The following is a 27,500-nucleotide window of genomic DNA, read 5'->3' as shown; positions in this document are numbered from 1 at the left end:
ATGTAGTGTATGTTTTATTTCATAAAGGACGTGGCCTTTTCTCTTTACGCCCTATAAATGTATAAAATCATCATGCTACTGTGCTTTCCCTGAGTAGGTGCACTATCATTTGACTCCTTAAACTACATCGTATATAATTTAACTGTTCACAGTTACATTAACTTCATTCATTTTCTGTGTCTTTATCTGTAACTGATCTTATGGTCTCCTGATCTTGATCGCTAGTCCTTGTGTTTCATTTTAACTGCCCCTCATGGGAAATATCATCTGACTCGTTTCCTCCCTGATCTGGAGTCACATTTTGACCTGCTACCTTAAACCCTCAAAGATTTTTGGCACATGTTGCCATAGCAACTCATGCATTGTTTTCTCTTGTATTTTCTGGCTTGTTGGCAAAGAGCTGCGGATGAAAGTGTTGGCCAAATGAATAAATGTAAACGTAACCCAGGTCCCCTCTCCTGATTGGTCAGATTGTGTCACGCCCTCCTACATCCCTGTGCGACCCTATGAGAGTGAGGGGTGTGGCCGCGCACCTCTGTTAGAGGTGGAGGAGTTTGTGCCACCGAGTGCCAAGTGCTCGCAGCCGTTCATCACCTACAACAACCACCTCTACGTCTACCCCAAACACCTCAAATACGACGGCCAGAAGTCCTTCGCCAAGGTAGAGGACCCAGTCTCTCTAACTCTTTCAGGATGTTGAATCGGGATGTGCGCTTGATGCTAGGAGAAGAACAGCATATCTTGTTGTCAGTCCCTGGATGTTTGCAGTTGTGGTGTCTGAGCGCTCTTGTTTGCTGTGGGTGTGCGAGCGTTCGGAGGAGAAGGCCGGTCGGACACAGCATGGCTTCCGGACGGCCGCGCGGATGACATGGAGAGTAGCGTCTGCTGTGTCCGGCCCCTTCCAGCCAGCAGCTTGGAAAAAGTCGACTTGGCTGAGCAAGTGTGACTGTGTGTGCCTCAGGCGCGGAACATCGCGGTGTGTGTGGAGTTGAGGGATTCTGATGGGGACGACACCGAGCCCCTGAAGGTAGAGTTCAGTCCGTTCTTGCTCTCTCATTAGTGTCGTCCCTTTACTCACTGTTAACTTCCTTAAATGTGTGTGTGTGTGTGTGTGTGTGTGTGTAGTGTATCTATGGTCGTCCAGGAGACCAGCTCTTCTGCACACACGCCTATGCAGCAGTGTTGCACCATCACCAGAGCCCAGAGTTCTACGATGAGGTCAGAGTTCAGTGTGAACAGCGGCGAAGTGGTTATGGTTTTAACTGGTTGACTGGTTTTAATTGGTTGAAGGTTGACTATTAAATGACTCCATTTCTCATGGGTGCGTTTATAGTATAATTTGTTGTTTTCTGAGGAATATCATGGCCATTAGCATAACGTGTATTTCTTTTGCGCTCGGTGTGTCAGATCAAGATGGAGCTCCCCACTCAGCTCCATGAGAAACACCACCTACTCTTCACCTTCTACCACATCAGCTGTGACAGCAGCACCAAGAAGAGGGATGTGTTGGAGACAGCAGGTATACCGCACAGCGCCCCCTCCAGGGCGAGAGAGAGAGAGAGAGCGAGCGAGAGAGAGAGAGGTCATGCTGAAGGTGTTTCCAACAACAGAGATTACAGCTGCCTGATTCTTCTCTCATTCACATGCTATCTCTTTCTCTCTCTCTCTGTGGTAGTGGTGGTGAGTAGGTTCACACAATCTCTTTCCATTTTTTCCTTTTTAGGAAATACATTACATTTTCATCATTGTTCCATTTACTGTCAAGACATTCCAGACAATAAGATGTAAGTGCAGGATTAGTGATCGTTTAAGTATTGCTTTAAATACTTTTTCTCTCTCTCTCCCTCTCTCTCTCCGTCTCTCTTCCCGGTCAGTGGGTTCTGCCTGGTTGCCCTTGCTCAAAGATGGCCGAGCAGCCATGAGTGAACAGCAGCTTCCTGTAGCATGTAACTTACCTGCGGGCTACCTGAGCTCTCAGGATGAGCGAAATAAGGTAACGACCACACTCTTCATGTTTAAGAGTAACAGGGATGAATAATTCACTCATGGTGTCAGTAATCTGGTCTAATGAGACCTGTACTAATGCTACACTTAACCTCCACGTAGGATTAAAGGATTATGGCTAATGTGAGTCTGATATCGTCTGGGTATCTGTGTGTAAGTCTGATATCGTATCGGGTGCGTGTCTGTGAGTCTGATGTCGTATGGGTGCGTGTGTGTAAATCTGGTATTGTATATGGGTGCCTGTGTGAGTCTGGTGTCATGTATCATATGGTAAAAGTGTGTTCATTTTTATAACTAGATTATTCTAGATTAGTAATATTGTGAGCTCCAGATTAATAATATTGGGAGCTCTAGATTTGTAATGTTGTGAGCTCCAGGATAATAATGTGCAATCTAGATTCGTAATATTGTGAAATCTAGATTAAAAATGTTGTGAGCTGCAGATTAGTAATGTTGTGAGCTCTAGGTTAGTAATATTGTGAGCTCTAGATTAGTAATATTGTGAACTCTAGATTAGTAATATTGTGAGCTCCAGAATAATAGTATTGTGAGCTCTGGACTAGTAATATTGTGAGCTCCAGATTAATAATATTGCAAGCTCTAGATTAGTAATATTGCGAGCTCTAGATAAGTAAAATTGCGAGCTCTAGATTATTAATATTGTGAGCTCTATATTAGTAATATTAGGTGCTCTAGATTACTAATGTTGTGAGCTCCAGATTACTAATGTTGTGAGCTCCAGATTACTAATGTTGTGAGCTCCAGATTACTAATGTTGTGAGCTCTAGGTTAGTAATATTATGAGCTCTAGATTATTAATATTGTACGCTCTAGATTAGTAATATTGTGAACTCTAGATTAGTAATATTGTGGGCGCCAGAATAATAATGTGTGCTCTTGATTAGTAATATTGTGAAATCTATATTAATAATGTTGTGAGCTGCAAATTAGTAATGTTGTGGGCTCTAGATTAGTAATATTGTGAGCTCTAGATTAGTAATATTGTGAGCTCCAGAATAATAATATTGTGAGCTCTAGACTAGTAATATTGTGAGCTCCATATTAATAATATTGCGAGCTCTAGATTAGTAATATTGCGCGCTCTAGATTAGTAATATTGTGCGCTCCAGATTAGTAGTGTTGTGCGCTCCAAATTAGTAGTGTTGTGCGCTCCAGATTAGTAATGTTGTGCGCTCCAGAATAATAATATTGTGAGCTCCAGAATAATAATATTGTGAGCTCCAGAATAATAATATTGTGAGCTCCAGAATAATAATATTGTGAGCTCTAGATTAGTAATATTGTGAGCTCCAGAATAATAATATTGTGAGCTCCAGAATAGTAATATTGTGAGCTCTAGATTAGTAATATTGTGAGCTCCAGATTAATAATATTGTGAACTCTAGATTATTTTTGTACGCTCTAGATTAGTAATATCGTGAGCTCCAGATTAGTAATATTGTGTGCTCTAGACTGATGTTGAGCTCCAGATTAGTAATGTTGCGAGCTCCAGATTAGTAATGTTGTGAGCTCCATAATAATAATATTGTGTGCTCTAGATTAGTAATATTGTGAAATCTAGATTAATAATGTTGTGAGCTGCAGATTAGTAATGTTGTGAGCTCTATATTAGTAATATTGTGAACTCCAGAATGATAATATTGTGTGCGCTAGATTAGTAATGTTGTGAGCTCCAGATTAATAATAATGTGAGCTCTAGATTTTTAATATTGTGTGCTCTATATTAGTAATCTTGAGACTCCAGATTAGTAATATTGTGAGCTCTATATTAGTAATATTGTGTGCTCTAGATTAGTAATGTTGTGAGCTCCAGATTAGTAATGTTGTGATTTCTAGATTAGTAATATTGTGAACTCTAGATTAGTAATATTGTGATCTGCAGAATAATATTGTGAGCTCTAGATTAGTAATGTGAGCTCCAGATTAGTAATGTTGTGATTTCTAGATTAGTAATATTGTGAACTCTAGATTAGTAATATTGTGAGCTCCAGAATGATAATATTGTGAGCTCTAGATTAGTAATATTGTGAGCTCTAGATTAGTAATATTGTGAGCTCTAGATTAGTAATATTGAGCTCTAGATTAGTAATATTGTGTGCTCCAGATTAGTAATGTTGTGAGCTCCAGAATAATAATATTGTGTGCTCTAGATTAGTAATGTTGTGAGCTCCAGATTAGTAACGTTGTGAGCTCCAGATTAGTAATATTGTGTGCTCTAGATTAGTAATGTTGTGAGCTCCAGATAAGTAATGTTGTGAGCTCTAGAAGTTTGTCCCAGATACTTTGACAGTATGCTTTGTGGATGACAGCACTCCAGTCCGGAGGTGAAGTGGGTGGATGGAGGTCGTCCCCTCTTCCGAGTGTCCACACACCTGGTCTCCACAGTCTACACTCAGGTAAGTCGAGATCACTTAAGTCGAGATCTGTCCTGTCGCTAAGGTGAGTCCATCGTGTAAGTCCATGAAATGCACAGTATGTGTTGAATAAAGACGTTGTTTGTCTGATTTTAGGATCAGCACCTGCATAATTTCTTCCACCACTGCCAGAAGATGGCACCCGGATCTGAACACGCCCCGGAAGCTGAGCTGGTGAAGTACCTCAAGGTGAACGCACTTTTCCACATCCGCAGTAGAAAGAAAACACCATTTTTGTCATATTTTGTTTGTTTGTTTGTTATTGTCATCACAATCATGTACAGTAACACGTTCACCTAAATGAGAAATGTAAAGATTGAATAACAGGTAATAATAACAGGTCTAATAGAGATCAGCATGGATACGTGTTCGTGTTGAGAACATCTAACTCATGATTCCTCAGAGTCTCCATGCCATGGAGGGTCATGTGATGATTAACTTCCTGCCAACCATCCTCAACCAGCTGGTGCATGTTCTGACTACGACCCGTCAGGAAGACGTGGCAGTGAACACCACCAGGTAAATAAATCAAATAGATTTATATATAAGCACTTTGTTAGCTCAGCTGATGAAGGACCTCTGTCTGAACTCCCCGATCTTAAATGCTCATTGTATTCTGTGTCCTTCAGGGTGATGGTTCACATCGTGGCCCAGTGTCATGAGGAGGGCCTCGAACACTACCTCAGATCCTATGTGAAGGTAAAGTCCCAGGGCTACATTAACCATGATGCACTCTTTCAATGCAGTGTAGTTATGTTGAGAAATAACTGTTCTTCACTGGTGACTGTCTGGTTTTGTTGTGTAGTATGTGTTTAAGGCTGAAACCTGCTCAACAGCCAGCGACAAGACGGTGCACGAGGAAATAGCCAAAGCGATGACCGCCATCTTGAAGCCTTCTACGGATTTCCTCACCAGCAACAAACTCCTCAAGGTATGTTGTTCATAACACTACACACAAGCACTAACCACCACGGCGTGGTTCTTGACACTACACACGGGCACTAACCACCACGACGTGATTCATAACACTACACACGGGCACTAACCACCACAGCGTGGTTCATAACACTACACATGGGCACTAACCACCACTTCTGGTAATTCTCACCGTGTTTCAGTACTCCTGGTAATACTCATTCTGTTTCAGTACTCCTGGTACTTCTTCGAGGTCTTAGCCAAGTCTATGGCTCAGCATCTGTTGGAAAGCGGCAAAGTCAAAGTGAGTGACACCTGGCTCTGCATCCCATCAGCTGTTCTCTGCCCTTTACACACGTTACATGTTTTGGTTGTGCACGGTAAAATTCAGATGCTTCTGTGTAATCTCACTAGATATGGAATGAGATTGCTTATACTTTCTGGAAATGCATGAATTTACTAATCTTGTAAGATGTGAGTAATAATAACTTTTAATTTATATAGTGCCTTTCACAGACTCAAGGTCTGTAAGTGTTTTAAGTAAATGATTTTATTTTTATAATTTTACTCAAGTTTTCAGTGTAGACTGTTTTGCATTGTGTCTGACTGTCACATTTTGATGCATTTTGCTGTATTGTGCTGCGTTGAGTTGCTCTGCATAGCTCGCCACCTGTTGTGTCTCACTGCCACTGTGTTGTGTCTCACTGCCACTGTGTTGTCTCAATGCCACACTGTTGTGTCTCACTGCCACTGTGTTGTCTCAATGCCACACTGTTGTGTCTGACTGCTATTGTGTGTGTCTCACTGCCACAGTGTTGGGTCTGACTGCTATTGTGTTGTGTCTCACTGCCACTGTGTTGTCTCACTGCCACACTGTTGTGTCTGACTGCTATTGTGTGTGTCTCACTGCCACTGTGTTGTCTCACTGCCACACTGTTGTGTCTGACTGCTATTGTGTGTGTCTCACTGCCACTGTGTTGTCTCACTGCCACACTGTTGTGTCTGACTGCTATTGTGTTGTGTCTCACTGCCACTGTGTTGTCTCACTGCCACACTGTTGTGTCTGACTGCTATTGTGTGTGTCTCACTGCCACTGTGTTGTCTCACTGCCACACTGTTGTGTCTGACTGCTATTGTGTTGTGTCTCACTGCCACTGTGTTGTCTCACTGCCACACTGTTGTGTCTGACTGCTATTGTGTGTGTCTCACTGCCACTGTGTTGTCTCACTGCCACACTGTTGTGTCTGACTGCTATTGTGTGTGTCTCACTGCCACTGTGTTGTCTCACTGCCACACTGTTGTGTCTGACTGCTATTGTGTTGTGTCTCACTGCCACTGTGTTGTCTCACTGCCACACTGTTGTGTCTGACTGCTATTGTGTGTGTCTCACTGCCACTGTGTTGTCTCACTGCCACACTGTTGTGTCTGACTGCTATTGTGTGTGTCTCACTGCCACTGTGTTGTCTCACTGCCACACTGTTGTGTCTGACTGCTATTGTGTTGTGTTTGTGTTTCAGCTCTCCAGGAACCAACGCTTCACCGCTCCCTTTCACCATGCCGTGGAGACGCTGGTGACCATGGTGGGGCCCCACATCACTCAGAAGTACAAAGACAACCTGGACGCCACCCGGAATGCCAACCACAGCCTGGCCGTCTTCATCAAGGTGAGGCCCACATCAGGCGTCCTTTTCTGGGCCACAGGACCCGGGTCTGGAGCTGCTTTCCTTGTTTCTGCCACAAAGAATTAGTGTTGGATTACCTCAGGAATTGCATACGGGGTCAAAGAGTTCAGAGTGGGAAAAGGATGTGAATCGATATTTGGTCAGCTTTCAAAGTGCGTTATGAAATGATAACAGTCCTAAGTGTTTGTGTTTGACTTTCCCCCTCAAACAGCGCTGTTTCACATTTATGGACCGCGGCTTTGTCTTCAAGCAGATCAGCAACTACATCAGCTGCTTCGGACCTGGGGATTCTAAGGTGCACGGCTAATTCTACGTCAGGACCCTGGCCTCGGCTGGCAAAGGAAAAAAAAACAACAGATCCTTTCGGTGTGCTGTGACGTAGGAGATGTGGGCTTGATGTGCAGTGGACGTGTAGATTCACACGACGTCACGTGCATTACGATTGCTGACACTCTGGGATTTAAATCAAGCATGTGATTTTTGTCTGAGTTACACTAGGTCAGGTCTGAGGTTGGCCTCTCTGTGCATGTCTGCCGCAGACGCTGTATGAGTTTAAGTTTGCCTTCCTGAGGGTGGTGTGTAACCACGAGCATTACGTGCCTCTCAACTTGCCCATGGCCTTTGGGAAAGGCAGGATAATGCGATTCCAAGGTAGGCCTTCCACAGTCTTCCGGTTCTCATACTGAAATCTAATTCCTCCAGATCATCACAACAAATCTCTGACCTTTTGTTCAATGATGCTAATAAGGTTTACTGAGACAGATTAGATTAAATTAGATTAGATTATCTAGAAGCCAGCTCCCTCCTGCTATCTCACCTGAGCCATTCTGCCTCTGTTGACGTGCTTCGTCCATGTGTTGTAAACATGCATTGCGTGAGGTAGTGGTGTGAATTGGTATGAAAGTTCACTTTGAGTGTCTAAATCATGTATTCATATCATTGTAGGATAATTACAGTTTCGTGCAGTTTTGTGTGTAGTATGTGTTGCTAGGCTGGGTCTCACTGGACTGTGTCTCGCTGTAGTCATCCCAGTGCCTCTGTTGTAGTCTCTGTAGTTTTTTTAGGTGTGGTGTTTTCAGTACGTAACAAACAGCCAGGACTCTGGTTCCCAAAAAGTGTTGTAATGTTAAGATCATCTTAAGCGAGAGAGAGAGCGTTCAGTGTGATCATTGCTCTACCATGACACAGTTTAGTTCCCTGTCTCAAGCATGAGGTTTTATATGGATCAATTATGTTGGTACTAATCATTCGTGTATGTGTGTATGTGTATGTGTGTGTGTGTGTGTGTGTGTGTGTGTGTGTGTGTGTGTGTGTGTGTGTGTGTGTGTGTGTGTAGACCTACAGCTAGACTACTCCCTGACGGATGACTTTTGCAAGAATCACTTCCTGGTCGGGCTCCTGTTGCGGGAGGTGGGCGGGGCCCTGCAGGAGTTTAAGGAGATCCGGCAGATATCCATACACGCGCTCAAGAGCCTGCTGACCAAACACGCCTTCGACGATCGCTATGCCTCCAAGGTTAGTCCGGACCGCCAAAGCACCAGGCCAAGCTGCAATAGTCTGTAATAACATCCATCCTATATGGCTCGTTTGTGTGTGTGTGTGTGTGTGTGTGTGTGTGTGTCTCTTTTTCAGAGTCAGCAAGCCAGATTAGCAACTCTCTACTTGCCTGTGTTTGGACTGCTTCAAGAGAATGTTCACAGACTCAACCAAGTGAGTTCTATAAAGGACCCAGTGAATGGGTCAAATTCACATGACATGCCTGCACACACACACACACACACACACACACACACACACACCACTCACTAAGGCCTGAGTCTCCTTCCAGAACTGGAAAGATGACCCTCTCTCAAGCATTGCCACGGCAACTCAGCACAAGCCTGCTGGAACCTTCGACAGCAGTCTGCACAAGGATGTGTTTGGAGTCATCTCTGGCACGGGTGAGCGTGAGATTACTGCCTTGCCATCTCTTACCCAGCCATGGTCTCTCTCCTTCACCACCTTCCTAGATCCATCTGTAAAGCTTGTTAGTGTGACCTTTGACCTCATCATGGGGTTCGGGTTAAGTCGAATCCCGTCTTCGCCCTGGTGCATGGAGCCATTCTAAAGTGAGATGATCTGATCTGGAATGAGGTCCCAGCTCACCCCTGTCTCTTCTCTGTAGCCTCCCCCCATGTGTCCACACCCAACGTCTGCGTCCGCCACGCTGAATCCAGAGGCTCCCTGGTCAGCACCGACTCAGGGAACAGCCTGCTTGACAGGAACAGTGAGAAGACCAGCTCTTTAGATAAGGTAAAAAGCTCTTCTCTTCTCCTGAGACGGAACTTCCTTCAGCACCGTTTCTGTACGCAGTTGTGCTAACAGTCATTACCTCTTTCTCTTCCGTTCTTCATGTACTAACTCCAGGGAGACGTCTTCTCGCCATCTTTCTTCGTATTGTTCATTCTTTCATGTGTATTAATCCATTTGTCATTAGTGACACATTGCCCCTCCTCTCCTGACCTGTGCCCTCTAAATTCTGACCTATCAGCAGAGAGAGCGGTTAATTCGTAGACACACCCTCATGATACTGCCCCTCCCACTTGACCCAGAGGACTCCGCCCCACTCAGCAGGGCCGCCAAACGCATCACAGTGGAATTCTGGCTTTTGTCAGCCCCTGGTCTCTCAGAGATGGACACAGAGGTCACTGTGCCATCAGTCCAAGTAGATCTGTCCTGAGTGGCCTCTACTGGGGAGTGCCACTGTGTGTGCATGTTTATGCCTGGGTTTCTGTCCTGGAACAGTGAGGGGTTTTTCCTGAAGTGGTGTGTTTGTGTGTGTGTGTGTGAGAGAGAGAGAGAGAGAAAGAGAGAGAGAGTCCTCTTTACTTTCTCCATTTTCACAGAATGCTGGTACTTCTGCCTATTCTCAAAGAGATTAGACGTGTGTGTGTGTGTGTGTGTGTGTGTGTGTGTGTGTGTGTGTGTGTGTGTGTGTGTGTGTGTGTGTGTGTGTGTGTGTGTGTGTGTGTGGGACAGATCCAGTCTGCCTCTGCTCTTGGGAGTTCCGTTCTATGCTGTGACAAACTGGACAGAGAGGAAATCAAGAATCTACTTATGTGTTTTTTGCATGTGCTCAAGAGTATGTCTGAAGGTAAAACACCCACACATCCGTAACCAGCAAAGTAATGACAGCAGGCTAATGTAGCTGTATGTATTACAGTAATGACAGCAGGCTTAATGTAGCTGTATCTATTACAGTAATGACAGCAGACTAATGTAGCTGTATCTATTACAGTAATGACAGCAGGCTAATGCAGCTGTATGTATTACAGTAATGACAGCAGGCTTAATGTAGCTGTATGTATTACAGTAATGACAGCAGGCTTAATGCAGCTGTATGTATTACAGTAATGACAGCAGGCTTAATGCAGCTGTATGTATTACAGTAATGGCAACAGGCTTAATGCAGCTGTATGTATTACAGTAATGGCAACAGGCTTAATGCAGCTGTATGTATTACAGTAATGGCAACAGGCTTAATGCAGCTGTATGTATTACAGTAATGACAGCAGGCTTAATGTAGCTGTATGTATTACAGTAATGACAGCAGGCTTAATGTAACTGTATGTATTACAGTAATGACAGCAGGCTTAATGTAGCTGTATGTATTACAGTAATGACAGCAGGCTAATGTAGCTGTATGTATTACAGTAATGACAGCAGGCTAATGTAGCTGTATGTATTACAGTAATGACAGCAGCCCTGACCCAGTGCTCTTTTCCTTCCCTTTAGACGCGTTATTCACCTACTGGAACAAAGCTTCTCCCTCTGAGCTGATGGACTTCTTCACTCTGCTAGAGTAAGTGTGCCAAACCAGTACAGCCCAGTCGGGGGTCATGTTAGGGTCACACCAGTGTCACAACAGGTGTCACGCCAGGGTCATGCCAAAGCCACGCCCAAGGTCACGCCAGAGATCATGCCAGGGGTCATGCCAGGGTCCAGTCAAGGGTCATGGCAGGGTTCAATCAGAGGTCCCGCCATGGTCGTGCCAGCGTGCAGTCTGGGGTCATGAGCACCCAAGAGTCCTTCCTCATTTCCTTCCTCTCTTCTATCCTTCAGGGTCTGTCTCCATCAGTTTAGGTACATGGGGAAGAGGTTCATCACCAGGTAAGAGCGGGTTTTTCACCACAACTAATGTTGCCTTGAACAAAAAAAATATCACACATACTGTACTTACACCAAATAGTGCTAAACTACCACACATACACAGAAACAAACACACACACACACACACACACACACCAAGAGTCTGAAGGCCCCTGTTCCTCTTTATGTGTATGTACACGCTGACGAGAGCATGGTTAGTCAGGCCTGCAGTAACACCCTGGCCTCTGTGTATGGGGTAAGAACGGTGTGCTGTCCTGTGACTGAACACTAACCACATTCTCACTCTGGTTTAGCACTCACACTCACCAACTGCTGTTGACTGCTTTTGCATGCGCGCACGTGTGTGTGTTTGTACAGCGTATCTACGTATGCGTCTGTGTTGTGGGTGTGGCTTGTAGATGCATTGTAGCGTCCCATTGGTGTGCTACAGTAAAAGCATGCACAGACTACAGCACAGAGCTGCTTTCTGTCCATTCAGTCACTCTGTCAACTCATCAGATCTGCCATGTCTCCATGTCTTCCACCGGTTTGGTGTAATTGTCACTCTGTCATAAGCAAACTCATGCTAACAGGGTAGAGAATGATCATGTCTGCTTTTCTGAAGGATTCATAGTTGGGTTCATGATGGGGTCTTTGAAATGACCATTAATATCTTATTTAGATATACAGTGCACTATTAGAGTGTGTGCGTGCGTGTGTGTGTGTGTGTGTGTGTGTGTGTGTGCTATAATATATATATATATATATATATATATATATATATATATATATATATATATATATATATATATGTATGTATTGTAATAAAGTACACTTGCACAGCTGAGATATATATAAAATGATAGATAAGTAGATAAGGCTTTTGGATGTAGTTTCTATTTTTAAGGTAGTGAATAACAATCATTTCATTTGGTCTTATTGTGTACGTGATTGACAGTTGACTGAACCTTTCAATAGACTCTGCTTTCTCCCAGGAGCCAGGAAGGGGTGGGATTTACAGCTGCAGACAGGAAGTCGTTGACACTCCCTGTGTCTCGTAACAGAGCGAGCGTTATACACACACGCTTACACCAGCTCGGAAGCTCGGAGAGTGCGCACACTTTTAACCACAGTAAGACACATGGACACATTTACTTAACCTCAGTGAGACACATTCCTGACACATGGACACATTTACTTAACCTCAGTGAGACACATTCCTGACACATGGACACTTTGACTTAACCTCAGTGAGACACATTCCTGACACATGGACACACACATACAAAGAAGCACACATTCACTTATTATGGTAAGACATTTGGTAGCGTGTCCTTTCATCACCGCCGTAATGTGTACACATGCATACATACATAAGTGTACATACACTTACATACATATGTGTATGCATATATTAACATACATATTTGTACACATACTTACATACATATTTCCCCTCATTGCGCCCATGTTCATTGTCTGTTCGATGTTCGACTCTAAAGAAACAGAGACTCTAACTTCAAGCTTGAGCTGAGCTCTAGTGTACGCTCGCCTGCGCCGGAGCTTGACTGGCAGGGCAGTACAGAGCGAGCTTACCCATGTTGGTCTCAGACTCTTCTCCGTTTTTCTCTCCTCGTCCAGCGTGTGGCCATGGCGACGCTGACGCATGCCTGTTGGAGGCTAACGTCTCCACTGAGGTCTGCCTGACAGTGCTGGACACTCTCAGTGTCTTCATCATGGGGTTTAAGGTGCAGCACACCTTCCTCTTCCTCTTTAAATATGAGGTCTCATTCAGACTCTGCTAGTCTCGCTCAAACTGCAGGGGTTAAAGGTACCAGTAAAAGGTACAAGCTTGCTCTGGACTAGTTAAGGAGTCCTTTAAAGGTACAGGCATACTGTAGTTAAAGGCACAAGTTCCAGCCCGCATTGAGTCTTGTATTTCTTGTTCTGAAACGCAACCAAAGTGGTGAACGTGAATTTGAAAGCTAGCCTTCGTTTTGTGGGAACGTCTCTGTAGACGCAGCTGTGTGCCGATATGGGTCACAATGTGCTGATGAAGAAGGTCTTCCGGGTGCACCTGTGCCTCCTGCAGATCTCCCAGTCAGAGGCGGCATTGAAACATGTCTTCACTTCACTGAGCACCTTCATATACAAGGTAACGACACACCTTACGCCACCAAAGGTAACAGCTACACAATCACCACGCCTTTTCACTTCTGCCTTTAGAGCTGTCGCATTTTTACCATGCTGTATTTTCAAACTCCTCTCCACCTCGCGCTCTGCCCCAGTTCCCGTGCACATTTTTCGACGGACGGGCAGATATGTGTGCCTCGATGTGTTACGAGATCCTGAATTGCTGCAACTCCAAGCTGGGCTCCACCCGCAGTGAGGCAGCCCACCTGCTCTACTTCCTCATGAAGAGCAACTTCGAGCACACGGGCAGGAAGTCCTTCGTCCGCACGCACCTGCAGGCAAGAGGGAGGGGTAACTGTAGCTAGTGCAGAGTGCATGCCTTCAGACGTTCTGAACGAATCCAAATCTAACTTTTACTTTTGCAAAAAAACAAAGTCTTAAACAGATTCTCTCTGAGATTCTTAAATGCACCTTGGATACAAACTCTTTTTTTTTAATTAGTTGTTTACAAAGTAAATACAGTACAGTAGTTACAGTACAGTAAATACAAGCCAAAGAAAACAACAGAAAATGAGAGAACGTGCAGGGAAAGTTAAAAAAACCAACAACCCAGAAAGTGCTTGTACAAAATGCAAAGTGTGAGACAATGACTTGCTTTCGAGATTGAGAAGAAGCAGCCGTAAGCTTGATGTTGTCTGAGAGTTACTGTTATTATGACAAAGCTTTCATCTGTCTTAGGTGGTAATAGCGGTAAGTCAGCTGATCTCTGCCGTGGTCGGGATGGGCGGGACGCGGTTTCAGCACTCTCTGTCCATCATCAACAACTGTGCCAACAGTGACAAGAGTATAAAGGTGAACACAGAGGCAGCCTTAACTTTAAACTCAGTTCAGTCCTTTTACTAATTCATTTTGGCAGGAGGTTTTCAGAAATAGTGCCAATGTTCTCAATCTCTCTCTCTCTCTCTCACTCTCTCTCCCTGTCTCTCTATCTCTCTCTCTCTCCACCCTGCCTCAGCACACTGCGTTCTCCTCCGACGTGAAGGACCTGACCAAGTGCATCCGCACGGTGCTGATGGCCACGGAGCAGATGAAGGAGCACGAGAACGACCCCGAGATGCTGGTGGACCTGCAGTACAGCCTGGCCAAGTCCTACGCCAGCACGCCGGAGCTGCGCAAGACCTGGCTGGACAGCATGGCCCGCATCCACGTCAAGAACGGCGACCCATCCGAGGTGGAGTTGGCCAGAGCCGCGCTCACGCCCCAAGGCTGTTCCTCAACTAGACCACACCCCCAGGGCTGTTCCTCAACTAGACCACGCCCCCAGGGCTTGTTCCTCAACTAGACCACGCCCCCAGGGCTTGTTCCTCAACTAGACCACGCCCCCAGGGCTTGTTCCTCAACTAGACCACGCCCCCAGGGCTTGTTCCTCAACTAGACCACGCCCCCAGGGCTGTTTCTCTACTAGACCACGCCCCCAGGGCTGTTTCTCTACTAGACCACGCCCCCAGGGCTTGTTCCTCTACTAGACCACACCCCCAGGGCTGTTCCTCAAATAGACCACACCCCCAGGGCTTGTTCCTCTACTAGACCACACCCCCAGGGCTGTTCCTCTACTAGACCACACCCCCAGGGCTTGTTCCTCTACTAGACCACACCCCCAGGGCTTGTTCCTCTTCTAGACCACGCCCCTAGCGCTTGTTCCTCTACTAGACCATGCCCCCAGGGCTGTTCCTCAACTAGACCACGCCCCCAGGGCTTGTTCCTCGACTAGACCACGCCCCCAGGGCTTGTTCCTCGACTAGACCACGCCCCCAGGGCTTGTTCCTCGACTAGACCACGCCCCCAGGGCTTTCGTCCTCAACTAGACCACGCCCCCAGGGCTTTCGTCCTCAACTAGACCACGCCCCCAGGGCTTTCGTCCTCTACTAGACCACGCCCCCAGGGCTTGTTCCTCTACTAGACCACGCTCCCAGGGCTTGTTCCTCTACTAGACCACGCCCCCAGGGCTTGTTCCTCTACTAGACCACGCCCCCAGGGCTGTTCCTCTACTGCCTGTGTACTGATGGGTGGGCAGAGGGGCAAATTAAATAAAAAGAGCAGAGTGTACAAGAGCAGAGGGGGTCTGATCATCTTATGGACTGACATACAGAGACCCCAAAGTGGAAGATTGTATAACAAACATACAAATTCTACAGTTATATAATTGTGCGATTATTTTCTGTGCAGGCAGCGATGTGCTATGTGCACGTGGCAGCACTGGTGGCAGAGTACCTGAAGAGGAAAGGTGAGTGTGGACCACGTGGATGCGAACGACCACAAGAGGGCGCTGTGCAGACAGCCGTTCACGCGTCAGCAGTCCCTTGGCCATTTCACTTACACTGGCGTGCTGCACGTGTGAGCCAAATAGAAAGTTGAGTAGCGTTAAAAAGACATTCTGAACGGAAAGGAGTACGTTTGGCGTTGAGACGTTGCTTCTATAGTTCTGATCAGGTTACTGTACCTAACAAGTAAGGAACGTTAATGCCCACCAAACAGAACCACACAAACCATCACAGTCATCAACATGCTAGATTCAAAAGTCATGTTTTTGATTTATGCAGATAAAATAAATTGCATAAGCTGTTTGAGATGATAACTTGCTTGATGCTCATTGGTGGGAACCACCTACTAGCCTCTTCTGTTCTGCATTCCAGCATAGCAGCCACCGGCAGGCATATACACGTCTGCGTCATGGCTGATTGGTCAGCCACCGTATAAATAATCGGTCAACAGTGGGCCTGTGCTGGAATCCTGATCAGTAATAAGCAGGGTGGAGGGGTGCGTGTCAGCAGAGATATGCAAATAAGCACCTGCGCAATGCATCTATGAGACGGAGGAGCACATGCAGTGTGCCTAGTAACACCAGTGAAGGTGTGTCACGTGTTTGACACTTGTGCTGGCCACACACACACCCACACACAGACCTTCATGAGCATGTCCAAGGGTCATTCCCACGCAGCGCTGTGGAATTCACTGAATTCCCGCTAAGAGTTGCCATTTGAATCGCTCTGATAATGGAACTAAGACACACGCACATGTTCAAACGTACCAGACAGTGGTGCTCTTCTTGCACTGAGCAACCCACCGTCCTCTTCAAACACACCAATAAGACTTTAAATAAAATACATTTTTAACTATAACTGCTGTCTTTTAGCCATATGTAACTAAGTGTGGCAGACTGCCTTAGGAATTTTATTCCAGTTTGAGTCTGGCTAATGTTAAGCTGATAAAGTATGCTGTTGCCAGGGTCTCTTGCATCATCAGATTGTCTGATTATCATCAGATCCTCCTAACACCACCTCTCCCATCCGTCCGCCATAGGAATGTTCTGGCAGGGCTGTTCAGCGTTCCGTGTCATCACTCCCAACATCGAAGAGGAGGCGGCCATGATGGAGGACGTGGGCATGCAGGATGTTCACTTTAATGAGGTTAGCCCTGCCCACGGTTCCGCCTCCAGCCACGCCCTTTGGTGTCATTGATTGTGTTTGCTGCAGCAGCACTTGTAGCAATATTTCAGTGACCCCACAAGCAGATCAATAACTACAGCACTCATCTCATTCCAATGTTTTATGGGGTTTCCTATCTTATCACATGGAGTATTGATGGCCTTTAAACATGTGCGTCAGAACAACTGCAGGAATTTGAGATTTTCTATCCATAGATTATCTTATCTTAGTAATGATTTAGCCTTCCTGGTTTTCCTTTGAATAAATAATGCAATCAATATTTTATTATTTTACATGCACACACGCTCTCTCTCTCTCTCTCTCTCTCACACTCACACACACACACACACACACACACACACATATATATATATATATATATATAATATCAGAAGTGTACAGTTAGGTTCTTTTAAGGAATAAGAAAAAAGTGGACAGCAGAAATATAGAACATCAGTTTATTCATAGAGACTACTTATATGTTTCTACAGGCTACTTATATGTTTCTACAGGCTACTTATATGTTTCTACAGGCTACTTATATGTTTCTACAGGCTACTTATATGTTTCTACAGGCTACTTATATGTTTCTACAGGCTACTTATATGTTTCTACAGGCTACTTATATGTTTCTACAGGCTACTTATATGTTTCTACAGGCTACTTATATGTTCCTATAGGCTACTTATATGTTTCTACAGGCTACTTATATGTTTCTACAGGCTACTTATATGTTCCTACAGGCTACTTATATGTTCCTATAGGCTACTTATATGTTCCTACAGGCTACTTATATGTTCCTACAGGCTACTTATATGTTCCTACAGGCTACTTATATGTTTCTACAGGCTACTTATATGTTTCTACAGGCTACTTATATGTTTCTACAGGCTACTTATATGTTTCTACAGGCTACTTATATGTTTCTACAGGCTACTTATATGTTTCTACAGGCTACTTATATGTTTCTACAGGCTACTTATATGTTTCTACAGGCTACTTATATGTTCCTATAGGCTACTTATATGTTTCTACAGGCTACTTATATGTTTCTACAGGCTACTTATATGTTCCTACAGGCTACTTATATGTTCCTATAGGCTACTTATATGTTCCTACAGGCTACTTATATGTTCCTACAGGCTACTTATATGTTCCTACAGGCTACTTATATGTTCCTACAGGCTACTTATATGTTCCTATAGGCTACTTATATGTTCATAGAGACTACTTATATATTCCTACAGGCTACATATACGTTCCTACAGGACACTTATATGTTCATACAGACTACTTATATGTTCTTGATCACTACTTGATCACTACACTACATAATCACTATCATTAGTATGACTGCAGGGACTTACTGCTGTGCCCATGCATACATGGACCTTCTGGTGATATTATGTAGGGTCCTGTAAATCTGTCCTATATCTGTAAAGTGTCCTCGAGTCTGAGAAAGGCGCTATAGAAATGTAAATAATAATAAGTCCACGTTCCACTTCCTGGTTGTCACATGTCAAATGACCTGTACTGGAAGGGTACTGTGTGGAGGGGTTATGTCGCCTATCATATGTCATAGCACTGTCATAGGGTTAACGTGGAGGGGTTATGTCGCCTATCATAAGTCATAGTACTGTCATAGGGTTAACGTGGAGGGGTTATGTCACCTATCATATGGCATAGCACTGTCATAGGGTTAACGTGGAGGGGTTATGTCGCCTATCATAAGTCATAGCACTGTCATAGGGTTAACGTGGAGGGGTTATGTCACCTATCATAAGTCATAGCACTGTCATAGGGTTTACGTGGAGGGGTTATGTCGCCTATCATATGGCATAGCACTGTCATAGGGTTAATGTGGAGGGGTTATGTCGCCTATCATAAGTCATAGCACTGTCATAGGGTTTACGTGGAGGGGTTATGTCGCCTATCATATGGCATAGCGCTGTCATAGGGTTAACGTGGAGGGGTTATGTCGCCTATCATAAGTCATAGCACTGTCATAGGGTTAACATGGAGGGGTTATGTCACCTATCATATGACATAGCACTGTCATAGGGCCACAGTTCTCTTGGATCTGTGTTAAATACTAAAGGTTGCCCTTGACTTTTATTTCAAATGTCATTTATAGTCCATCAATCAGTACATGTTGTGAATGATATGCTAGTGAATGTGTGTTAATGGTAATGATGGCAGTTTATACCAGGCTGTGGGTGAATACTGGATTCTGACTGGCTGGTAAGTGTGGATTTAAACCATATAATGTCTAAGTAGTTCGATACAAGCCTGATCTCACTTCTAAACTTATATACCTGCCAAAAGCAATCTCAACAAACCAGTAAAAGTATATTCAGTAGACTTATGACAGACCGTGGAATCTTTTGATTTTGTGTGGGTGTTTCTGAAGTTAGCTAGATACGCAAACTATGCTGTCATTAAACTTTGCTGGCTAAACTTTTTAGTTTCCTGTGAAAATTGTCTTGTTTCTCTGGGTATTGGCTTCTGTGAATATTACTGTAACTAGTTAGATTACTGAAACGAGTTAGATGTTGTTAACCTGTTGTCTTGGCAACAGTAGAATTAGTCATTTGAGATTAGATTTAGCAGTAGAATAAGTAATGTGAGATTGTTTAGCAGTAGAATAAGTAATGTGAGATTAGATTTAGCAGTAGAATAAGTAATGTGAGATTAGATTTAGCAGTAGAATTAGTAACGTGAGATTAGATTTAGCAGTAGAATTAGTAACGTGAGATTGTTTAGCAGAAGAATTAGTAACGTGAGATTAGATTTAGCAGTAGAATTAGTAATGTGAGATTAGATTTAGCAGTAGAATTAGTAATGTGAGATTATGTTTAGCAGTAGAATCAGTAATGTGAGATTGTTTAGCAGTAGAATTAGTAACGTGAGATTAGATTTAGCAGTAGAATTAGTAAAGTGATATTATGTTTAGCAGTAGAATTAGTAACATGAGATTAGATTTAGCAGAAGAATTAGTAACATCAGATTGTGTTTAGCAGAAGAATTAGTAACATGAGGTTAAATTTAGCAGTAGAATTAGTAATGTGAGATTATGTTTAGCAGTAGAATCAGTAATGTGAGATTGTTTAGCAGTAGAATTAGTAACGTGAGATTAGATTTAGCAGTAGAATTAGTAACGTGAGATTAGATTTAGCAGTAGAATTAGTAACGTGAGATTAGATTTAGCAGTAGAATTAGTAACATGAGATTGTTTAGCAGTAGAATTAGTAACGTGAGATTAGATTTAGCAGTAGAATTAGTACGTGAGATTGTTTAGCAGTAGAATTAGTAATTTGAGATTAGATTTAGCAGTAGAATTAGCAACGTGAGTTTAGATTTAGCAGTAGAATTAGTACGTGAGATTGTTTAGCAGTGGAATTAGTAACGTGAGATTATGTTTAGCAGTAGAATTAGTAACGTGAGATTAGATTTAGCAGTAGAATTAGTGACATGAGATTGTTTAGCAGTAGAATTAGTAACATGAGATTAGATTTATCAGTAGAATTAGTGACGTGAGATTAGATTTAGCAGTAGAATTAGTAACGTGAGATTATGTTTATCAGTGGTCAAAACAGAAGTAGTAACAGGCAGAATATACTTGGTAACAATTTCTTGGGCTGTATGTGTGCAACGTGTGGTGGTGTCAAAAGGAAGTAATACCAAAACTAAAGGAAGTAGAACCATACTAAGTGTATTTTGCCTATGGATATCAGAACTTGGCAATCATGTCTTCATAAATACATGTGGACACAGTAACCAGGGTGTTATCTAGTTAATCCACTCCAAGGCGTGCATTATATAATCTGAGAACCTCATGAAGGCCTTTGCAGTCTGATTGTCATGGGTTAAGACGTATTTACTGTAACGCTGAGCGGTAAAGAGGCGGAGAAGAGCGAGATTTAAGGCAAACGGGGAAGCAGGCTATAACTAAGGCTAGGGAAAATTCAGGGCTAAGAAACACGAAGGCATGGAGTACAAACTTAAACACAATGATTCAAAATAAACATACAGCCAAACATCACAAACATAATGAAGTCTAATAGTGAACAGCCCAACACTGGGATTAAGAGAGGGTTTAAATACATGAATTTAACAAGACTAGAAACGAGGGACAGGTGTGGAAAATTAAACGAGGGTCGGAGAAATCCAAACTACGAAATGGAACTAAAAAACTCAGGACAGGGAAAACACGGTACAAGGAACCTGAGAGGGACTAATCGTGACATTTACATTGTGTGGGTGTGCGTGTGGGTGTGGGTGTGTGTGTGTGTGTGTGTGTGTGGGTGTGTGTGTGGGTGTGTATGTAGGAAGTCTTGATGGAACTCCTGGAGGAGTGTTCTGACGGGCTGTGGAAGGCTGAGAGGTATGAGCTGATCTCAGACATCTACAGACTCATCATCCCAATCTATGAACAACGCAGGGACTTTGAGGTACACACACACACACACACACACACACACACACACACACACGCACAACCTCATTACATAACTTGTATTATTCATCGTTCTTAGATTAATCCTCTTTGTATGTAGAAATTGGCCCATCTGTATGACCGGCTACATCGGGCCTACACCAAAGTGATGGAAGTGATGCATTCTGGGAAGAGGCTGCTGGGAACGTTCTTCAGGGTGGCCTTTTTTGGTCAGGTACAGAACTTTCAAGGTCTAAACAGACACGGAGGTGGCAGTGTTTACATGGACATGTGGGAACCCGTGGAAACACCTTTGTAGATGTTGAGATGTAGATGTTGAGTGTTCGCTCTAGCCCCAGTGGGCGAGGCTGTTAATCACAGCATCCTGGGTCTTGCATGTTTGCTGCTAAAGCTTGTGCAGGATTTAAAATGAGTTAATCACATCTTCTCTGCTCTCTCTTCTTCTCTCAGTAAGGCTAAATGCTTTGCGTGTAGAAAGCTGTGTCTGTTTGTGAGAGAGAGCGAGAGAGAGAGAGAGAGAGAGAAAGAGAGAGTGAGTGCATTTGACTTGAGTCTTACTCAGTAACTCACTTTCAACCCAGACTGTCCATGAGCCACTCCTGCATTTGGTCTGTAGTCACTGTTCAGAAGCGTGCTTCATCCCCATGGACGAGGGCAGAGTAGACCTGCCCTCTGTGTAGACCTGCTCTCTGTGCAGACCTGCCATCTCTGTGCAGACCCACCGTTTCTGCAGACTTGCTCTGTGCGCAGACCTGGTCTCTGTATAGACCTGCCCTCTCTGCAGACCTGCCATCTGCACAGACCTGCCCTCTGTGTGGCCTTTCCCTGATCATTAATACACATCAAAATGGAAACTCACACTCTGACGCCTGCGTCAGCCATAGGTAAACAGTGCACGCTATAAGCATGTGCTGTGGTCATTAAGCTTACCAAGGCAGTAATGGGTTTATGGGCCGTGCAGCTGCGTAGGGGAGAGGGCGCCGTAGCGTGGGGACGTGCCGGCTAAGTGCTCTCCTCCCACAACAGTGTGGGTGCATTTGAGTGCCCGCAATAATACACATCTCCAGAAAGCTTTAGACCTGAACACTGAAACACAAAGGAAACCCCACGTTAAGGTGTTCCAAAGCACATATCAAGCCATAAAGTGGATGAAGTAGGCAGGATTTTTTCCATGGAGACAGTAAGATCGTGTAGCGTTTGGGAAGCGTGAGGAGTGGAGTTGTGAATGATGCCTCAGGTTTCTTTGTTGGAGGTGAGCCATCCATTACGGCCTTGGGGCACACTGCCCTTATCATTGTCATGTGTGGTTTTAAACCCACTTTTGACAGACACACACACACACACACACACACACACACACACACAGGCCCTTGTGAACTGCTTGTGTTTAGGGGTTCTTTGAAGAAGAGGATGGGAAGGAGTACATCTATAAGGAGCCCAAGTTCACGCCTCTCTCGGAGATCTCCCAGCGCCTGCTCAAACTCTACTCTGACAAATTTGGAGCAGAGAATGTCAGAATGATCCAGGACTCTGGAAGGGTGAGGGCACACAAACACACACACACAGAGTAGCAAAGCAGCAAATGTTTATCTACTCCCAGTGTATGCACACCCAGACACACACAGATCTCTGTCATTATCACCATATACGTGATAATCCTTCGTTAACATCGGCTTCCTGAGCACGCGCACGTATAATGCACCTTGAACGTGACGTGGTCCTAAACACAAATCACGTGCATACGTGTGTCTCGTATCTCTCTGTCAACCAGGTGAACCCCAAGGACCTGGAAGCCAAGTTTGCCTACATCCAGGTCACGCACGTGACCCCCTACCTGGAGGAGAAGGAGCTGGAGGAGAGGCGCACTGACTTCGAGAGGAGTCACAACATCCAGCGCTTTGTCTTCGAGACACCATTCACCGCGGACGGCAGGAGACATGGAGGCGTGGATGAGCAGTGCAAAAGGAGGACAGTACTCACCAGTGAGTGGCCCTCTACTCTTACCCCTCCACCCACATCTACACCCTTACCCCTCCACCCACATCTACACCCACCCTCCCTCTACACCCTTACCAGTCCAATTCACCTGACCAGTGTGTGTATTATTTACACATGCACTGAGTCTTTACTTTAATAGATACACCTGCTCTAACATACCTAACATGTTTCCATACGTGTACAGCTAATTGTAATATATTAATATAATTATAATATATTAATATCATTATAATAATAAGCTGCAGGGAAGCACTCTTGTACTCTGAAGTCAGCTGACTGGATACACTGGTCCCATGAATGTCGGGTCATTCTTTATTGGCCTCTTTTATGACTGACTGGTTTTGACCAAAGGGCAGGTATTGGCTGGATACTTTTAGTATGCAGTTTTATGGTAAATGTACTAATAAATATGTCTTATTCAAATACTTGAACTTATTCAAGTTCTGAGTAGGCCTTTGGACTGTCAGTGGAAGGTTGTGGGTTTGAATCCTGGCTCTGCCATGCGGAGCCCCTGGAAGGCCCCGAAGGCCGGAGGACCCTGCACTCTGAGCCTAGATTCCAGAGAAGCTCGGATATGTGAAGACAGCATGTTGTTGCCTCGTACTTGTACTGAGCGATGACAACAAACTGAATCTCCAATCATTGATGTATACATGTGCAAAATACTCAGACGTCACCCACCCCTTTCTTTAATAAAACCAGTCATTCACAACAGAAGTAATTTGAAACATTTGAAAGCAAAATTACCATCACTCGGTTAACTTCAGAGATGCAGAATTAACCAAAAAAGCAGCGATTATCTCTACAAACAGCTATAGAGCAGGTGTGTTTTATAGAACACTGGTTACCTGTAGGAACAGCTATAGTGCAGATGTGTATTATAGAACACTGTAGTTGTGTATTATAAAATACATAGCAGAATGATCATGGATGAGATCTCTACTATGTATTCCTGTAACTTTTCCGTGATATTCCGCTTTTCCTTGCCCAACACCTTTTCCAAATCCAGTGTCCCTGAACCTTTGGCCTCATATCAGCTTTGCTGATGCCTAATACCTAATCTGTCTTGGTTGCTGGCATGCGTCCACGATCACGTGTCCTGAGGTTTTTGCCAAGCTTCTTATCTTCAGTCTGTAAAAGGTTCCCTGGTTCAGACAGAACATTTCTGAAAAGTTCTCTGATTCACACAGAACGTTTCTGAAAGGTCCCCTGATTCAGACTGAACGTTTCTGAAAGTTTTGTCTCTCCATGTACCATCTATAAATGAGCTTCATAACATCCTTGATTCTAGATCCCTGATCATCCTGTCAGACTTATTAAAAACTGGAGAGTAGAACTTAATTAATAATACTTAATTGTCATTAATAGCTCAGTGCGAGGTATGTAATGTTGGTTAGCTAATGCTAGCTACGGTTCCCATAATGCTCCAGTATCTTTTCAAACACTTGACTGCTAAACACTTTATCACTTTAATATTTTTTCAATGTACGGGGTTAGCACTAGAAATTCACTTAAGTCAGCCACACAAGATAAGGCAGGTTAGTGATAATGCATACATTTTAAGGCTAGACATTAACCTACCAAACACACACTTTAGATCACTAAAGCAAAGCTTAGCTAAGACATGGGTTATTAGCTTAACTAGCTAGTTAGCTAGCCTGAGCTAATCAAACACCCCCACTACACATAACTGTTAATAGACAAGAGTATTGTTTTGTAATAATAAGTTAATTATTAATTTTACTAATAATTAATAATGGGATCAATTTTCAGTATAATGTCTTATGACTGGGTCATGGTGCAGTTCCTTCTCTCTGTCACTGGAGACCCATCATCTTCATCAGTGCTGAAGAGCCAGCACTGGAAAATTGGGCTTTCCCTCAGTTTACTTGAATTCGTAATTTTAAAAGTTAAATCAACGTTATTTTCATTTTGATTCACATTTACATTTTTCAGTAGCTAAGATAATGTGAAATCTTCAGGGAGGGCCATTACGTTGTCTAGATAATGTGGTTTCCTTTTTTTCCTGATGTCTCCTTAAATGTTTCTAGAGCTCACAGCAACTAAGGCTGTTATGAACTGATTTCAAATTGTGTACATACGACGATACTAAACAAAACAGCACAGCTGTGATCTTAAAAGGAAGTCTCAGGGACACCACTTTGTCTCATAATGTACATTTAAGAGTGATAAGACACACGCTCCGCATACATGAGCCTTCATATCTTCATAATATCATGTCTTTCAATAAGAGCAGTAGACTTCCTACTGTTGTCTTTCACTCGTTCTGTTCTTCTGTCTCATTCTTTCTCTCTCCCCCCCCCCAGCCACTCACTGCTTCCCGTACGTGAAGAAGCGAATAGCCGTGATGTATGAGCACCACACAGACTTGAGTCCCATCGAGGTGGCCATCGATGAGATGAGCAGCAAAGTGTCTGAGCTGCGAGCTCTGTGTGCCGCCCCTGGCGTTGACATGATACGGCTCCAGCTCAAACTGCAGGGCAGCATCAGTGTACAGGTGTGTGTTTGTCTCACACACACACACACACACACACACATACACACACACACACACACACACACACACACACTCAGGGGTTTGTAGTTTTCCAGCGGATACCCACACAACCATAAAGTACATGGGCTCCAACATTCCTCTCTGTAGGTCAACGTTGGACCACTTGCATATGCGCGAGCGTTCCTCGATGACGCCCCTGCCAAGAAATACCCCGACAACAAAGTCAAACAGCTCAAAGATCTCTTCAGGTACGCCTGCCTGGTTTAGCCATGCTTTTTTTGTTTGACACAGTGACTAACCTTTTTGGTAAACCCATAGCTTTGTGTGTGTGTGCGTGTGTTTGCAAATGTGCATGTGTGTGCAGGCAGTTCGTGGAGGCCTGTGGCCAGGCGCTGGGAGTGAATGAGAGGTTGATAAAGGAAGACCAGCAGGAGTATCATGATGAGATGAAGACTAGTTACAGAGACCTGACCAGAGAACTCTCGCTCATCATGCATGAGCAGGTACATGTGTGTGTACATGAACACGGGCGTGCATGAGCTGGTGCACGCGTTTGCAGATGAACACGGGCGTGCATGATGAGCGTTAACACAGACATGCCTTCTCAGAGATGCCAGCCAGGAAAACACCACTGACACCTGTAATCAGTGTCGTTCTTATCAATAAAGGTATAACTTACTATTTAAGGTGTATAGATTTCAGATTGCATGCTGTGTGGATAAACTGTACCAATTTTCTCTGACTCACCTCTTTCTCTCGGTTCTGCTTACATGCGCAGCTTTGATGGTAATCATTTTTAGTTCTGTTGTTCATAGTTCTGTCAGTTTTAACTATATTTTAGTTCAACTCATCTCCCTCTCTGTCTGATCCTCAGATCTGCGCTGTGGAAAGCAACACAAAGAACGCTCTCTCCGGTTCACTGCGCGTCTACCGCATCATTAGTGGTGTCCCCGCCATATGACCTTTGACCCTAGACTTTTGGTTCTGAGCTGTTCGATAGAGAAAGAGGGATGGAATTTGAAGAAATAAAAACTACACGGTCTTGCTAGTTTGCAACAAGGGAACTGTCCTGTCTTCCCTGCCGTCAGGAATGCGATGTCTCTTCGACGTCTCCGGGCTTGGAGTGACAGTTCCTATCCTTCCAAAGTGTTTTGTTTTTTTGTTTTTTTTCTCTCATTGTGCTCACGTCTGTTGAGTCCCACAGCAGGATCAGCCAAACCAAAGGCCAGCTGAGAGTCAGGTGTGACAGGACGACAGATCAGGACGGCGCAGTTCTTCACTGACCCGGTGACTTCAAACCGTTCAGATGCTGATGCCAATGCGCAGAATCTAAATGCTACCAAAGAAAGTGCCCACCACCGCATGCTGAAATGCCCGAGACATGATCGAATACCAAGAACCGACCCGACGCCAATCCACGCCAATCCTTGACATCTTCCTCTGTTCTTTGAGCCCTGTTTGAGTCGCTTTTTCAAGACTACAAACCCAGATCAGAAAGAGGATTTTGAAGACCGTGATTTGACGGCTGATGACTTGCATTTCCCGGTTACTTTGAGCACACTTGATTCTGAGTGAACATTCAGTGAGTACAGAACTTGCTGTAATGCTCAGTTCCAGAATCAGTTTGTCCAACAGAGCTCGGTGAAATCTCCACCCCCTACATTCACATTTACATTTACGGCATTTAGCGTACGCTCTTCTCCAGAGCAACTTAAAGTGCTGTCATGTCCTCATAGAATACATCAT

General features: G+C 44.2%; 1 protein-coding gene across 8 annotated transcripts in view; it reads left to right on the top strand.

The window, feature by feature from the left end:
• Positions 1–27,500, top strand: part of dock9b (dedicator of cytokinesis 9b) — a 58,050-nt gene that overhangs the window by 29,721 nt on the left and 829 nt on the right. For 3 of the 8 annotated variants that reach the window (XM_035520658.2, XM_035520624.2, XM_035520594.2), the window contains exons 17-53: positions 471–661; positions 962–1,027; positions 1,126–1,218; positions 1,408–1,519; positions 1,875–1,993; positions 4,335–4,421; positions 4,536–4,628; positions 4,843–4,958; positions 5,069–5,138; positions 5,245–5,370; positions 5,587–5,658; positions 6,872–7,018; positions 7,248–7,331; positions 7,576–7,687; positions 8,373–8,551; positions 8,669–8,746; positions 8,865–8,976; positions 9,201–9,328; positions 10,055–10,169; positions 10,811–10,877; positions 11,138–11,185; positions 12,160–12,296; positions 12,806–12,912; positions 13,182–13,319; positions 13,453–13,635; positions 14,036–14,149; positions 14,313–14,528; positions 15,524–15,581; positions 16,658–16,764; positions 21,111–21,233; positions 21,339–21,452; positions 22,630–22,776; positions 23,010–23,220; positions 25,564–25,754; positions 25,902–26,002; positions 26,119–26,257; positions 26,629–27,500. The exon at positions 26,629–27,500 is cut by the window's right edge and continues 829 nt beyond it. In XM_035520658.2, the coding sequence (XP_035376551.1) occupies positions 471–661; positions 962–1,027; positions 1,126–1,218; positions 1,408–1,519; positions 1,875–1,993; positions 4,335–4,421; positions 4,536–4,628; positions 4,843–4,958; positions 5,069–5,138; positions 5,245–5,370; positions 5,587–5,658; positions 6,872–7,018; positions 7,248–7,331; positions 7,576–7,687; positions 8,373–8,551; positions 8,669–8,746; positions 8,865–8,976; positions 9,201–9,328; positions 10,055–10,169; positions 10,811–10,877; positions 11,138–11,185; positions 12,160–12,296; positions 12,806–12,912; positions 13,182–13,319; positions 13,453–13,635; positions 14,036–14,149; positions 14,313–14,528; positions 15,524–15,581; positions 16,658–16,764; positions 21,111–21,233; positions 21,339–21,452; positions 22,630–22,776; positions 23,010–23,220; positions 25,564–25,754; positions 25,902–26,002; positions 26,119–26,257; positions 26,629–26,715 (4,388 nt within the window). In that variant the 3' untranslated portion in view covers positions 26,716–27,500. The other 5 variants (XM_035520668.2, XR_014122602.1, XR_014122601.1 and 2 more) reach the window with 5 other exon arrangements.

The sequence above is a fragment of the Electrophorus electricus genome, chromosome 3 (assembly GCF_041902795.1).
Source record: "Electrophorus electricus isolate QZ-2024a chromosome 3, ASM4190279v1, whole genome shotgun sequence".
NCBI classification, from domain to species: Eukaryota; Metazoa; Chordata; class Actinopteri; order Gymnotiformes; family Gymnotidae; genus Electrophorus; species Electrophorus electricus.
The sequence above is the reverse complement of the archived record's forward strand: the minus strand, read 5'-3'. Positions and strand labels throughout refer to the sequence as shown.